Genomic DNA, 16,644 nt, shown 5'->3' with positions numbered 1-16,644 from the left:
TCAAACAACCAATGGGAGACCCAGCCCTAATCACCAATCATACCCCTAATCTTGGCAACTAATCACAACCCCAACCCGAGAACCAGGAACCAATCAGAGTCTCAGCACTACTATCAATCACAAGCCCTGCCCTAAAAATCAGGAACCAATCAGAATCTCAGTCCTTCTACCAATCACAAGCCCAGCCCTAAAAACCAGGAACCAATCAGAATCTCAGCCCTACTACCAATCACAAGCCCAGCCCTAAAAACCAGGAACCAATCAGAATCTCGGCCCTACTACCAATCACAAGCCCAACTCTAATCCCTAAGCCAATAGAAAGACCAGCCCCAACAACCTATGTCAACACCATATGCAACAACCAATAGAAACTTATATAAGGGCCAAGTTAACTGAAGCACAGTCCCTGTGGGAAGGGAGGGGGGAGCTGCTGCTCAACTCACAATATCTTTGGATACAGACAGGCTGAATCCACACTTCCAAGCTAGCAGACTCTACTTTCCAGGTAAGGGAGAGATTATAAAAAAAACACTGAAATACAGCTTGTTGCGCACTCTGAAATGTGGCTTTTTTAAGGCAAAAACAGAGGATGCAGACAGTTTCTAAACACAATTTAAATCACAGAAACAGATTAAGCAGTCCCCTAAACACACTCTGGAAGCTGTATGTAGCCTTTTTACTTAGAAAAAAGGTGGAGGGGGAATTTATGCAGTCTTGAGCCACAAACTAAGAGGGAAAATTCAAACAGTCACGGCTAAAAAACAGCACTTTAAAAGGCCAAGCTGCCTGAAACACAGAGAGTCTACAGTAAATATATGTGTGTTTTGAAAGTACACGTTAGGGGTGTTTACTAACCTTTAGTTCTAAGTTAACATAATTTACAGCAGCCATAGGGAACAATTGTAGCTGTAAAGGATGCATTAAAAATACACTTAAGACTGTTTCCTGCCGTAGGTGTTTATAGTTCACATATTAAGTAAAGTACACCAGTCCAAAGGTTATGGATTGTAGAATGTTTTAACTTAACTTTGGAATTGCTGTTTTTTCTCACTTACAAATATTTTTGCCAAACATTTCTTTTCTTCCTCCACCCACCTGTAAACTCTGGTGATGGGTGCCATTTCCCATTCTTTTTGCAGCAGTTATGCTTGGAACTTTCCACTCTAAATTAAATATACCTATAAGTGTGGGAAACACACTTAAACATGTTAGTAAATGTTTAAAAAGTTACTTCTACGGTGAAGGGCATCACATTTATATTTTCCCATGACCTTGCCCTGAAATGACACTTGAAAAATTTAAGATTGTACATATTATAGATGCATACTTAAGTTACACGCTCTTATTTTGATTCCTTCTACCCTAGTAAATACAATGTAACTTACACAAGTTAGAGACAAAAGTCAGTTTTAAAGAAGAATATGTAATTTCTAAGTTAGAACTCACTGGGTGTTTACCACGTTTGTCTTGGGTTTCCTTTGTCACTGCTTATATTAACCCTGAGTATGCCCAATAATGTTCAAAAGCTTGAAAATTTAACTACATAGTCAACTAATGTGTGTGTAGATCATTTTGGTCCATTGCCTATGGATTAACACCTGTGTCTGGCTCTGTGGATCAGATGTAAATTTCACAGCTGTAAATACTGACTTTTTCCAGACCTACCACATTCAGACAGAAGAAAAAAAGTCCATGATAATTGGGATCACTAGATTTTGTCAAATGTATGACAGATTGGTAAAAATATACTGACACATCTCTTTTCAGGTTACGCATATGCCTTCGATAAGTATGATGATGATTTTATTTCCGACCTCAACACACCATATGATTACGACTCAGTTATGCATTACGGGCCACTGTCTTTTAACAAAAATTACAATGTTGCCACAATCACAACGAAAATACCTGCATTCAATGACATCATTGGGCAGCGACTGGATTTGAGTAAGATTGATCTGGAGAGGTTGAACCGAATGTACAATTGCAGTAAGTTTGTTCTACAATATTTTTCTTTACAAATCTGGCTCAGTACAATGTCACAATCAATCTTAGAAAAGATGTTAATGTCCGTATGAAAGACAGCAAACACAAAACAATTTAAAAGTCAATCCTAGTTGAAGCTAGGTGGGTCAGTGTAAGGAAAAATGTTAGACTCAGTTTGCAGAATGGATAATAGAACAACAAGGGTTTATGGAATTCATGAATCTACATCTAGCAGAAAGATTAATTTATGCTCATGAATCTGCCTACACCACAAGATTGTCAGGATTTATGACTCTGCATGCAACACAAAGATTCACAGGATTCATAAATAAAGGTAAACTACAAAGATTCTCAGGATTCATGACTGCATATACCACAACGATTCATGACTGCATACACCACAAAGATTCTCAGGATTCATTAGTCTGCCTACATCATAACGATTCTCAGGATTTATGACTCTGCATACACCAGAAAGATTCATGAACCAGAGTACACTACAAAGGTTAATTGCATTTGGGGATATGCCTACCTCACATTTGAATGCACCTAACTATTTGAGTTAGGGAATGTATTGCTTGACAAAGGGATTTTATGAATAAGGCTTCTAGGGTTTGCAGCATGGGTGTTCAGAGTAGGTCCTTTTCATACTAGAGTGTCAGGATATCACCATAAGATAAACTTACACACATTGACTCTGACTGGAAATCATTTACATTGTTAGTGGATAACCTGGTATTGAATGATTCCCTCCTGACCTATGTCGTTCATGTTTGTTTTTATTCCCAGGCAGCTAGGATGCAAAGAAGTGTTAGTAAAATCTTTGAATTAGACTACACCTGTTCCAATTGACCTCGATTGAGTTGCCTTTATTAAGAATTTCACGGAGACTGTCAGAGAAACTAAATCATATGCAAGCTGTTTTGTTAATAGTAAATTTCAATTTTATAAGGTTAGCACATGGCTCCAACACAATCACTTTTAGATAAGCTTGCAAGACAGTTAAAACAAGCCAAATAGTAAATTATGAAAATCATGATAAACCCTGTCATATTTTCACCTGTGCATGACATCTATTTTGTGTAACACAGCTTCAACGCTCGCCATGTTGGATCAATGTTCCTTTGAGTTCAGTAACATCTGTGGAATGGTCCGGATGGTACAGGATGGTGCTGAATGGACTCATACGATTAGCAAACCTGGAGAGGAAGATCATACTTTAGTTGGAGGCTGCAGAGGTAGGCTACATAGGAAGAAACCTCTTTTTGGGGAACTGTAATGTGCAAAGTACAGTACTACTGATTATAACAAAGAACATGGGTGGGAGGCATTAAATTGTATACATATTGACATAAGAAAAACTAAAAGTGTTGCTTAATTGACACTCAAAAACATGAGCCACCCTCAGGTGGGTGGACAACCAGAATACCTTAAAGGCCAATTGTATATTTGCTCTGCTATAATATGTTCAAAACATAATATACATTATTTAGAGCATTAATAAGCTGTTGGGTATATGCTGGTATAGGCATGTCTGTTTTTCAAATCGTCATATTTCACATTCTTACTCTGTTTGGAATGAGCTGTATTATGCTCCACTTTACCATCACACCTGAATCCGCAATTTATTTCAAATTGTTGACTGAAGTGTCTATATTTCCTTTTGAGATGGAGGATATTATATGTACTTGGACACCAAAAGTGGCAAACAGGGACAATCTGGTTTACTGGAGTCTCGCATCCTGTACCCGCAGAGGTCCAAAAAATGCCTCCAATTTTTTTACAAGATGAATGGGAGTCCACAGGATCAGATCATTGTCTGGATCAGAAAAGACGACGGAACTGGGAATGTTAGAAGGCTGTTAAAATTGAAAAGCATAAATGGTAAGAGAAATCTATGTGTTGAGACATGTTTTTTTTTTAAATGTTTGGATTTGATTTTTCATCAAACTTAATGTGGTGCCCAACTGTGCACCTAAAACAACAATAACATTGAAGTGGATTTGCATTTGTTCAATGTTCACAGTGGTACAGTGTAATAAAGTTGATTCTTGGCTGTCACTCAGGCATCAGGACGTGTCATGCAGTAAGCAGTCTTTCATTATACAATGTTGGCACTGTATCAAGAGGGGACCCTTCCTCCCTTTCTTCCTCATTAATGCCACAGTATTTCCGCCAAGGACCCCAAATGTTGTAAAACATCTTTGGGCATCCTCTATCCTTCTATGTTACCTTTTCGACCACCATATATAAGTCCATTCCCATTTTTCATTCCCTAATGGTGGGTGTCTTGGTGATCCCCAGTACTTGGCCACATCTATTTCGGCCACTATTAGGCCCAGATTTCTTAAAGGAAGCTTGGGTGTGATATGTCTCTGTTAGTTGGTATTTGCAGTAGGGCATATTTGGGACCTGGACGGATGTCCTCCTCCAGCACTTCTCCCACTTCTCCCAGGATTCCAGACCTGTATGATTGTATGCCGAGACAGTCCTAGAGTATGTGTAGAAATGATCCCGTCTGCCCCACATCATAGGTAGTTGGGAGACACTGCTCTCTAGAATTTGTGCAGGTAAACCCTCTTGTAGTATATCATGTGTAGGATTTTAAATTGTATCAGACTTAACCTAGATTTAATGGCCCCCTCCCTCGGGTGCATCAAGACCGCCACTTAGTCTGTGTTGTCCAATTCCCTTAATAAGGAATGTTTTAAACTATTTAACCTGCTATTCAACTATTTAACCTTCCCCTTGCAGGCAGTAAATTATACTGTGATTTGCCACAACCTTGAGGCATTTGGTATAGCACAGTTTAAATATAGGCTGCATCCTTGCACCTGTGTTTCCTCATTAAAATGGAAAAAGCTGTGGGATCTTCACCAAGTATTTGGCTCTATAAATGAGTGTTGCAGTCTAAATTCTGATGAGCACTATTAGCATTCCTGTGTGAAGGATTGCTGGTACCAATTATTATTTGTTACCATTTTCAATGTTTCATTTAGCTGATAAAATAATTGTTAGAGTACAGAAAACGACATCAGAGCACCACAACCTATATGGGAATTCTGAAAATATATGTCTTTGCATAGTTGATTTGTGAGAAGTTAGGTTGTTGGTAGAAGGGAGGGGGTAGTGGGGTGACTCCATGTTCAAGCAACAGCCACAATCCCTGTCAGGGTGGATTGCAAAAACTCCTAAATTACCCTGTGTTTAGCCCTCTGGTAGCTTGGCACAAAAGTAGTCACGCTTAATTTGGAGGCACTGTGTGAAGTATTTATGCAAAAAAGATTTGTTCCGCCCTTGCGTCCATCATCTGTTCTTTTTGCTTTTGTTGTCCTAAGTGGGAAGGGTATGCCCACATGTAGGTCCCATGCTCACTGCGCCACTCGATTCAAGCTAGCCAGGCTGATGAGAGGTGTTGGAAATGACCCTTTGTGCAGGCTTATTTCCAGACTTTTGGCTTCTGACCTCCTGTTTTTGATCCTGGACTGATTTTCGTTTTTGGTGGCTTTAGGCCTCTGGACACTTTACCACTGTTGACCAGTGCTAAAGTGCAAGTACCCTCTGTCTAAATTGCATTGGTGATTCGATTATCCATGATTGGCATATGCAATGTACTAGTAAATCCCTAGTATAGTGCACCACGTGTGCCCAGGGCCTGAAAATCAAATGCTACTAGTGGGCCTGCAGCACTGATTGTGCTACCCATATGAGTAGCCCTGTGAACATGCCTCAGACCTGCCACTGCAGTGTCTGTGTGTACAGTTTTAAACTGCCATTTTGAACAGGCAAGTGCAGCCACTTACCAGGCCCAAACCTTCCCTTTTACTACACGAAGTCACCCTTAAGGTAAGCCCGAGGCAGTCCCATGGGCAGGGTGCAGTGTACTTAAAAAAGTAGGACATTCACTGGTATGTTTTCCATGTCCTGATAGTGAAATAGTGCCAAATGTGGTTTTCACTATGGCAAGGACTATCTCTTCCATAGGGTAACATGGGGACTGCCTTGAAATATCTTTTAGGTGAAATTTCTCATTGGGAGCAGATGGAGATGTAGAGTTTGGAGTCTCTGAACTCACAATTAAAAAATACACTTTTTGGTGAAGTTGGTTTTTAAATTGTAAGTTTGAAAATGCCACTTTTAGAAAGTGGGCATTTTCTTGCTTAACCATTCTGTGCCTCTGCCTGTCTGTGAAATACATGTCTGGGTCAGGATGACAGTTGGGCTGTTTGTGAAAGTCACAGCTTCAGGCTGACCATGATGCAGCTCAAGTTGAATACAGGTACCAGGATAGTCCTGCTGAAAGAGTTACCCTCAAAGTCTAGGGCAAAAACTTCCGTCCGATTGGAAAAGGCTGCGAGGAGCAGCAAGAGCATCATGGATGGTTGTTGATGTAGCGCGAAAAGCAGGCGAGACGACGGGGATGATCGTTGCTGTAGTGTGAAGATCCTGTCAGACGTTACAAAAGGGGTTCGGTGGAACTTCATGTTGTTGGCGGGCATGGATGGAGAGATTTGGTTTGAATTGGCCCATTTCCATAGATCTCAAAGGTTCAGGATTTCTCCTTTTCTTTGGAGAGGTGCTCAAATGAGAGCCCCACCCAGGGTCCATGACATGAGTGGCACTGCTTGGGGGGGGGTCAGGAAAAGCAGAGGACTGCAGGGCTCAGGCAAGTCCAGTTGCAGGACCAGGCAGCAGGTCAGCTAGGCAGGTGCAGGGAGCCTTTGGACCTTGGTAGGTCCCTGCATCTTAAAACAGGAGGCTAGTCTGCTAACCCTTGGAGTCAATAGAGTCTAGGATGAAGGTGCATGTCCAGTCTTACTTCTTAGCAAGTGGGGCTGCAGGCAACTGAGCAGCAGAGTAGCAAGGCAACAGAGTGGCAGTCCTTCTGGCAGCAAAGCAGCACAGCAGCCCTTCTTCTGTAGCATACACATGTCCAGAGGTGTACTGAAGAGTGGGTCTGAGGGTCCCCTATTTATACATGGTACATAGAAGTAGGAGAAGTTTCTAGAGAATTCCCCTTGAAGTGCTTGAGGTTTCCTGACTCCCCTGCCTTGGCTCCAGACTAGGGGAGGATTTCTAATTACAATTTCTCAGACACTAAACATGAAATACTGTCCTGTTCCCAATCAAATGTTAGCACTTATTAAATGTAATTAAACAACCCAATGTTATCCTATAGGAGAGAGACACCTCCCAGTAGTGAAAAATTTATTTAGGATTTCTTGGTCCTGTTCACAGGTAAAACTTAAAAATACAAGTCCAACCTTTTAATTACAATGCACTCTGCCCTACGTGCTACCTAGGGCCTCCCTTATGGGTGACTTATATGCAATAAAAGGGGAGTTTAAGACTTGGCAAGGGGGAAAACTGCATTGAGGCTGACCTAGGACATGTTTTAAGGGACTACTTAAGAGGGTAGCATAATAAGTGCCTCAGGCCCACTAGTAACATTTAGTTTATAGGTCCTGCGTATATGGTATACCACTCTACAAGGGACTTATGGGTAAATTAAATATGGCAATCAGGTGTAGGCCACTTTTACCATGTTTAGAGGAGAGAGCACAAGCACTGTAACACTGGTTACCAGTGGTAAAGTGCACAGAGCCCTTAGGCCAAAAATTAATTCAGCAAAAATAGGAGGGGTGAAGGCAAAAGGTCTGGGGGAAGATTACCAGAAAGCTGATGGGTCTAACACAATTGTATTATTTATTCATGATTTTCAGTATTTTAAACTGTATAGATCTAGCTCCAAGAATTGGTGGAGCACTTACCGGAGAACATTTTTATTGTAAAGGGTGCATCTCAAACATACACGTAGAATAGCATACTGTATTGAAACTGATTCCAGAAGCTAGCATTTAATGGAACAGCTATGATGTAGGTGACATGTATTGGCAAAGTACTATTTAATGTAGAGAAACATAACATGATTTTCCAGAATCAAATGGATCCAGATTAGGGAGTGCCTAAACATTTAGAATAGGTTCTGACTTTTGACTTGGTATAGTTCTGAAAATATTTAATAGTTGGTTTATAAGAGTATCCTATCAGCAACATTTAGTCATTTGAATTAGTCAATAAAGAAAAAAAGTGCATTTCCAAATGTAATATTTTCGTTTTTACTTCTCCATGGAAAATAATCTGTGTGGAAAACATGCATTTCACCTACACCACATACCATATAAAATAGAGAGGACTATGTGCATTTTCAATGTAAGAAACAACCAACTACTCCTAAAAAATTTGTGAATAACTGCATACAATTTTTCGGAATTCACCTCATTTGCCAGGGGCATACGTTTTATGATGCCTCTTTTGGCACCTCTAACCCTAAGAAAGGCATCCCTTCCTGCAGAAAAACAATCCTGCCAACAACGCAGATCTCCTTGCACCACAGTGCCAGGGTTCCTGCCTTGGCTCTAGGTAGCAATTTGTGCACCAGCACAGGGGGAAAGGACAGAAATGCACTGAATCTTGTAAATAGAGTGCATTTCTGCCCTTTTGAAATGGCATAGAGCAGTGCAGCAGAAAGGCTTGAGGCGCTGCCCTGTGCCAATCCCTAGTAAACATGCCCCTACATTTCTGAAACTGAGATAATTTAATAAGTAAATCTTGAACATATGACATTCCTGCTTTTCAAAAAGAATAGGGCCAGACCTTAGGATGGAAACCATTAGTACAATAGAAAAATGAAATTCTTAAGGCACTATGCAAAGAATTATTGAATGCCAACTCTGCTACTGATGGCCAAGAAACCTGTGGTAAAACAACTGGAGTACAGTTCAATGGCCTCATTCAGTTGTTCAGTCAGATGGTGTGTGGATGATAGCTTGATGATTTGTAACTATTGGTGCCTGATCTATTCTAAAGTCTATTACAAACTTTTGAAACTTTGAGAATCCTTCTCTGAAATGATGACTTAAGGTAAACCATGCAACCTGACTATTTCCTTCACCTGAGCAGTTTGCAGAGTCCTCAAACCTACATTAGCATTCACAAATCATAGGTGTAAGAGTACAATGCATAGATATACACAAATGTATATGAATCAGGTGCTGCATTTCTTGAAATGGGAAAGAAACACATTACCCTGCAGTAACAAGAGTCAAACCATGAATTGTAATCTATGATCTGCAAACAAAATTACTGAGGAACCAAAAAAGATCTCTGGTGTCCGCCAGGTCATGAATTTAGCAATGTGACTTCTCTATCCTACCTGGTAGCAAAGTGTCTTTAACATGACAAAACTAAATGACTCAGAGGTATCTCTTTCTTTGTAGGTGATGCTAAGAACCTATGGAACTTGGCACACATCCCATTTGACATTGAGACAAAATTCCGCTATGCTTTCCAAGGCATCAAAGGGGATACAGCCAACTCCACTGGAGGGATCTATATTGACGACATCAGTCTGATGGAGACAAGGTGCCCCACTAATGTCTGGCATATAAGTAACTTCAGCCAACTAATTCAAACTACAGTCAAAGGTGATTTCCTTCTGAGCCCAGTGTACCATAGCTCTGAAGGTTACGCCTATGGACTCAAGCTTTACCCTCATGGAACACCCACTTCAGCCTATAATAATTATGTGTCCGTCACTTTCCATCTCTGCAGCAGTGAAAATGATGGTATTCTGGAATGGCCTGCCGGAAACAGACAAGTTGTCCTCACAGCTCTTGATCAAGAGCCCAATGCAGTTGACAGGATGTCTTTGAGCTTAAGTTTCACTAGTAAACCAAATCACCTAGTGGATGGTAAGTACACTTATTTTAATGTGCCTTAGATGTGATTAGGGGTGACGGACACCCAATCAGTGGCTACTGGCTTGTATTTACGGGTGGGTGAGGCGCAGGTGACACAATAAAAATAATTTAAAAAGAAAGAAAAGCCACTTACCTGATGGCAACACATCTTCCTCTTCTCACAGCGTCTTCCTCTTATTGTGGCTCCAGCGCAGTTGCAGGGACCAGGAAACAGCACTAACAAATCCTGACAATGCTTTTAGGCTGGTAACCATCATGAAAGCAGCATCAGGATTGGTCGGAGCGGCCTCTCTCAGCACTCCGAATAGTGCTGGATACCTATGTTTTCTCTAATCCAGCTGTCTTAAGACAGCTTGGTTAGAGAAGTTTAAAGTGCGCATGTGAGGTTGGCCGTTTCAAGATGGCCAGTCAAAGGGACATGTGCACTTTAAACTAAAGTGCACAGCTCCCTGCTGCTGTCACTCAGCAGCAGTGGCCCTGCCCCGTCCTGACACTCGGTTCAGGACGGGGTGCTGAATAATAAAATGGTAATAAATAAACTTTATTACCATTTTATTTTTCAGTTCTGGGGGCATTTTTGGCTGCATTTTTTTAGCAGGGCGACGCTCCTCCCCTCTCGTGGAGGGGCCGTCTCTGCACCCGCTTAACATTCCAGTGGCAAACAGCCTATCTATCTATCTATCTATCTATCTATCTATCTATCTATCTATCTATCTATCTATCTATCTATCTATCTATCTATCTATCTCTGTCTAGCTGCCTGCCTGTTTTGTGTTTTGCATAGTGTGAAAGCCTGTAGGATGCCAAAGTGACATCAGAGGGCCGAGTTGAATGGCATAAGTCATTTAAATAGAAGAGTTTTTATATTTCTCTAAAAGGCAGGAGTTGCTCTTTTGATCTGAGTTATTCAGGCAGACTTTTCTGAAAGTTACTTTCAAGATTTGAAAAATGATCTGCTTTTTGGGAACAGTATTTTCCAGGAAATCACCTAGAGGATGTTATAAAGAAGTCATAAGGAAAAATGCATTAGGTCCTCACTCAGCTCTGATCTCATTTTCTTTTCACGCCCACGCCAACCTCGTCTTCAGCTGTCACATTTCACCTTGTGCTCATAATACTGACACCGATCATCTTCGTACTCACACCTCTTTCCACACAGGGTCTCAATGAATTCACCCCTTCATTCTCACAGTGCTTTAAACACACTGCCACCATTCACCTTCATGTATTCATACCATTTTTCTCACACAAGACACTGTTCGCCGTCTTGTATTAATATTCTTCAATCTCATACTGCCTTCCGCACACTGACACCACAGTCTAACGCACTGATCCCTTGTCTCTCTGTGCATGTAATGTTTCACATTACATTAACCCAGCAACATAATAAAAACAGCAATATTTATCACCACCACCCTTAACTCTAACTCTAACCCTAACTTTAACCCTATGCCTAACCATGCACTTAACCCTAACACCAAACCTCCCCGTAATGCAAACCCCAAACCCAACTGGCCCATGCATTACCCAAACCTTAGGCCAAACACCAGCCCAACCCATAACCAAATCTCATAACCCTTCCCATGTCAGTGTAGCAGGTTCTATATAATGGTTAGTCAATTTAATGTGGTTGATGTAGAAGTAAGCATGGGTATAATACTATCTATGCAATCGTATGTCGATAGTGAAGGTACTGCAGGTAGTAAACAATAATGCAATACTGTTGGAAGCTGGTTATTAGTAGAGGTATGTACACCCCCACCACTAGCAATAATGCCCCCAAGTGAATGTCAAGTCAAGTCAAATTCTGAAAACATTAAAGGTCGGGTCAAGGTCTGAAAACATTAGCCCCTGGTTCAACCCCTGGTGACTTGGCATCAAGCAGGCAGGCTTAACTTAAGAGACAGATATGTAAAGCATTTACATACACCAATACAGTAAATAAGTAAGACGCAACACATAATAAAAATCTCACGTCAATTTATAAAAATAGTAAATATTTCTATCTTTCAAATGACACCAAAACATCAGAAATCCAATATAGGGAAACAGAATTATGATTTTTTTAAGATTAAATTAAAAATGTGCTTTCTAGTGCTTAGAAATTAATAGTGCCAGCTGGAGACATCTGATCTCACTTGACCAGGATAGAGTCAAAGTTTGAGGACGAGCATGATGAAGCTCTGCTTGGATACACTGAGCGGGAGGCCTCGGTCAAAATTTTACCTTCGCACTTTTCAGGAGTTTTTCTCTCTTGACATTGTGCGGTTCTGCCCAGCAAGCTAATTTTGATGCAACATCATCGTACTGCTTTTCCTCTGGGCCTGGGCCAAATCCTGGAAGTCTAGAACTCTGGAGCTTTCAGCGGGACAAACCTGCAATACTGGCCGGGTCGCGATAGAAGGAAGTCGGCTTGACTTACGATGTCCAGTTGGTCCACTTATGGAGCTTTTTCCAAAAGTTGCTCCAAACTTCTCTAAACTTCTGGAACTTCTTCCTGAAGTTTCTCTTGAGGGTTCAATGTGTCCAAAACACAAATCTAAGAAGCTTTGGGATGGTCCTGGAAGTTTAGGGCTACAATTCCCACAATGCACCTGGCCAAAGCCTTAAAAGTCCACTGTGTGCACACCAGACTAGGGACATTTGTGATAGTTGGTGCAGGCAAGCTCTGTTAACCTGTTGCTTTCAGGGAGCCCACTGCTGAATCCATTTTGAAGCAAGGCAAAGTCCTTAGGGCTGTTGTTACAGTGTACAACAGGAGCTGTACTTCAGTCCTCTGGGTTGCATACCAGGGTTCCAGCAGGCAGTCCTTCATCTTGTTGTAATTTTATGCAGCAGATCTGCGTTGCAATACAACTCTCAGATATTTATTGAATCATCCTGGGAGACAAGCAGGGGGCACTCCTATCAAATGAGCTGCAGCTTCCTCCAAAGTGTTGCATTTTCTTGTCCCATAAAGCTCTGCACTTTAAAATTCCAAGATGGACGATTTTCCTCCAGAGGAGCAAGACCTGGTTAAACCAACCTACTGATGTGGCTCATTTCCATTAACACTCCCTCTCTAGACATCTGCAAATTCCTTTCCTGGGCCTGCTATCTATCTGTGAGGTACAGGGTGAGAGGGATGGCCTGGCTGGCATTCCTTTCTGACCTGTTTCTTTTGAAGCCCAGTTTTATATACCCAGCCCCCTTCCTGGCCTCTGCAGCTGCAGACCTCCTCCCCCACATTAGATAACCTCTGCTCAGGGCAGGCCACTATCACCTCATCAAAGCAGTCTGGCTAATCCTGTTCAGGGCGAGCGATCAGGAGAGGCCACTGGCTTCCAGAAAAGAAAGTCTTATAACTTATTTTCTGTATTAGTCATGATAAATTCAACAGTGGCAAGTTGTTGGATTTATCATTACCAATCTTTTGAGTCTTTTCATTACATATTTAGCTCCTACCTAGCAATACCTATGCTTATGAAAATTATTTCCATGTTAGCCTATGGAGCTTAGCATCTACAATGAGGAAAAATGAAAGGTGCAGTTTTCACATCACCAGGGCATATAAAATATTGTTTATAATGTCCCTGCTTACAGTTACAAGGCACCCCATCCCTGTGGCATCTAGGGAATTCCTCAAGGGTGACTTATATATAAAGATTATCACTTTGGAACTACCTTTAATTACAAAGTCAAATTTGCAAACATTTTACTTTTTAAAGACAGTCGGCAAGGCAGGGCTTTCTTTAAAAATGACAGCAGGCAACACAACAGTGCACACTCCAGTGCAGGAAATCTACTCATCCTCTAAACTCCATGCCCTATTATATACTAGGGACTTATAGGTAGTTTGAATTCCCCCTTGCCCTATTATCTACTAGGGACTCACAGGAGTCTGTCAATGTCAATTGTAATTGTGCCACTTTACCATATACCTTCTATTCGGAGCAGTGACCCTAGGCCTGGTTAGCAGAGCCCAGGGCACAACTAGGGTCAATTACCACCAGTATCAGTCAGAAGACATGGAAGTGAACATGCTAAAAGGATGACTTTCTCACAGATACTGTTTATGGAAATTTATGTCAATAGTAAAGCCCATAATACAGTATACATAATGGTTTGTCAATAGTGAAGCTATTGTAAGTGGTAAACATCGATGCAGTACTGCCCGTAGAATAGTATGTAGATGGTGATGTGACTGTTGGTGGTAAGTGTCAATGTAGGTCTTCTATGTACTTGTATGTCAATAGCAAAGCTATTGTCGCTTGTAAGCATGACTGTAGTACTGCCTATGTAATGGTATGTTAACATTTTGTAGCTGGTAAGAATCAACATAGTGCTATCTAACTAATACCATGTAAATTGTGAAGCTATTGTAGCTAGTAGGTGTCAATGGGGTAATGTCTATCTAATAGTATGTCAATAGCACCTGAACGCTAAGATCCATGAGTACTGTCCTCCGAGATCTCTGCGCTCCATAAATGCTCGAATCCTGGTTGTTCCACCTTTTAAGAAAAAGAGGCAAGGGGCTCATCTTTCTCCTTTCAAGTAGCCTCAATTTGGAATCAGCTTCCATTCCACTTATGAAACATTACAAATGAGACTGCCTTCATGAAATATTAAAAACTCTCTTATTTAGTGCCCAAGGCTTCTCCATATTTGCCAAATTTAGTGACGGGACACTTTTAGTTAGCCGTGGGCTCTAGAAGTGATTTCATTCATTCATTCAATAGAGAGGCTATCATAACTGGTAAGTACTGATGTAGCACTGCATATGTAATAGTATGTCAGCAATAAGACTGTTGTAGATCTCAAGTATCGTTCTAATACTATTTCTCTAATAGTATATCAGTAATGCCCTTCAACATTTTTCTTGAAGCTATATTTTATACATTGATTGATATAAGGGTGTTATCATCTCACTGGTTTTGGTTCAATCTTCATGGTGAACAGCAGGTTTACGTTCTGTAGGAATTCTTGTAAACCGCTGGATCATTTTGACGAAAGATTTTTGTCAAGTGTATCCGTGCACATCCAGAAGGCTGGATGAAGGTTTCTAGTACTGTTCTTTTCAGTAAAGAAGTGTTTGAAAATAGGTCATTGATCATCCACCCGGGTCACATGCAAGTGCACTGAAATTTAAGGAATAGATACACAACATAACATATTGTAAGGAGCAGTTTACCACATATGCAGACCCCGAGATATATGGAACCCTCTAAAATCATACCTGATCATGCATGCACCTGACTTCCCTGAGACTCACTCAACGCATGCCTCGGAAGGGGAACTCCCCGGGGTGCTCTTTAGATCCCCTCCCCCCGCGACAGCAGTTGCATGAGCTGCATGTACATGAGATATCTGGTAATCCCGGCGTGTCCCTCGGAACACTGCATTGATGAGCTTCACCTGGTCTTGTGTGTATTGATGCCCTAGAAGCGAGTTGATAAATATTTAGGACACTGTATAAACATAGCACTGTAGCACCTGCTGTCACTGTGACCCCCATTGGTGGATGGGGAAATTTCTGTATCAGCAAGGAATTATCACCAGATAGATATAATTACCGTGTATGTAAGAATATATGTGTAACAAAGCTTGAGTGACGGATACCAAAGCTTTACTGCATTCTATGAAAAATAACCAATAAAGAACGTTAAAAAAAGTTGATTTTGACCCCCAGTATTTTGAAAACTGCATCGAAAACAATGGAGTGGCAGCAGGGTCTGAACGATAGTACACACCTGGCACAGGACCACATTTCAATGCTCCAGCCCACGGCCTCTGATCGCCACTCTCCTATGAACGAAAAGAGAATATGTTTGCACTACACATACACAAGTTATTATTACTTAGGTTCATCCTCAAAGTCCAAAAGGATACCTGCTCATTCCCGCCTATAATCGGCATGGATGAACAACACATTTTAATAAATGCAGAAGACATATTTGACCACATTTTGTTAAATTATAGACATACATGAAATCTAGTATCTGTCAGTAGAAATAATTTCATGACACCATGCAGAGTAAGTATTAGAAAGGTAGCATTAGAAAGATGGTACAGAAGGGAGTAAGACTTGTTATTGCTAACTGTGGTCTGCATGGGGGATAAGCTTTGGTGGTAGAATGTAAAAGAGCAGAGACTGGCAAATACTATAATGTTGGCCTTTCTGTAGGTGGTAAATATTAAGTCAGTTCTGGTTATGGAATTGTATGCAAACATTTGTACCTTATATGGTTTAAAGAAACAGATATATAGGGGGTAAGTAGTGCTATTGCGACCTTTCACTGCCAACTTCCATTAATCCAGTCTGGCTGTGTATTCTGCATCTTCGAATCTGCTGCTATTCACTCATTTCAACAGGTCGTCTTATTTGCCTTGAATTGCCTAAATGCCTGCCTTGAAGGTCTTCCACTGGCCTACAATAAATTGTGAATTTAAAATCCTTCTCTCCAGTTCATAAAGATTTACAAGGCAGACCACCAGACTACTCGGATAAGTCATTTGTCTCTTAACTTCCACCGGGGCGCCTATGATCTACGAACCATCAATGAATGTCCATTCTACCATCGATTACAAGAAATAGGGAGGAAGAATCCTTCAAGTGAAAGGGCAATCTGTAAAGAACATTCTTCCAGTGCATCTAATAGTACAATATGGCTGTCTTAGGTTGAGAAGGTTGCTAAAATCTCACCTCTTGAGGCAGACGTATGGTTAGTGTTTCAAGTGAGATGACCACCTTGACAACTGCTATCACCTAGACCTGCTGGTTAGGTTTCCAAACCCAGCATTCCATCTACTAAGGTCAATTCTCAGACTCTGTTGACTGCACATTCACTTCACAGACTCTGTTGACTCCTAGATAAGATTTGACAATCCTTTTATCAATATACGTGAATAATATTTT

At 41.0% G+C, this 16,644-nt stretch overlaps 1 protein-coding gene across 2 annotated transcripts in view; it reads left to right on the top strand.

Moving 5' to 3' along the window:
* Positions 1-16,644, top strand: part of LOC138296699 (meprin A subunit alpha-like) — an 81,290-nt gene that overhangs the window by 42,193 nt on the left and 22,453 nt on the right. Inside the window, exons 8-11 of one of the 2 annotated variants that reach the window (XM_069236074.1) lie at positions 1,768-1,989; positions 3,078-3,224; positions 3,655-3,870; positions 9,267-9,740. In XM_069236074.1, the coding sequence (XP_069092175.1) occupies positions 1,768-1,989; positions 3,078-3,224; positions 3,655-3,870; positions 9,267-9,740 (1,059 nt within the window). The remainder of the gene's footprint in view (positions 1-1,767; positions 1,990-3,077; positions 3,225-3,654; positions 3,871-9,266; positions 9,741-16,644) is intronic. The other variant, XM_069236075.1, reaches the window with a different exon arrangement.

This window comes from Pleurodeles waltl, chromosome 5, assembly GCF_031143425.1.
Source record: "Pleurodeles waltl isolate 20211129_DDA chromosome 5, aPleWal1.hap1.20221129, whole genome shotgun sequence".
NCBI lineage: Eukaryota > Metazoa > Chordata > Amphibia > Caudata > Salamandridae > Pleurodeles > Pleurodeles waltl.
This window is presented reverse-complemented; position numbering and strand designations above follow the sequence as displayed.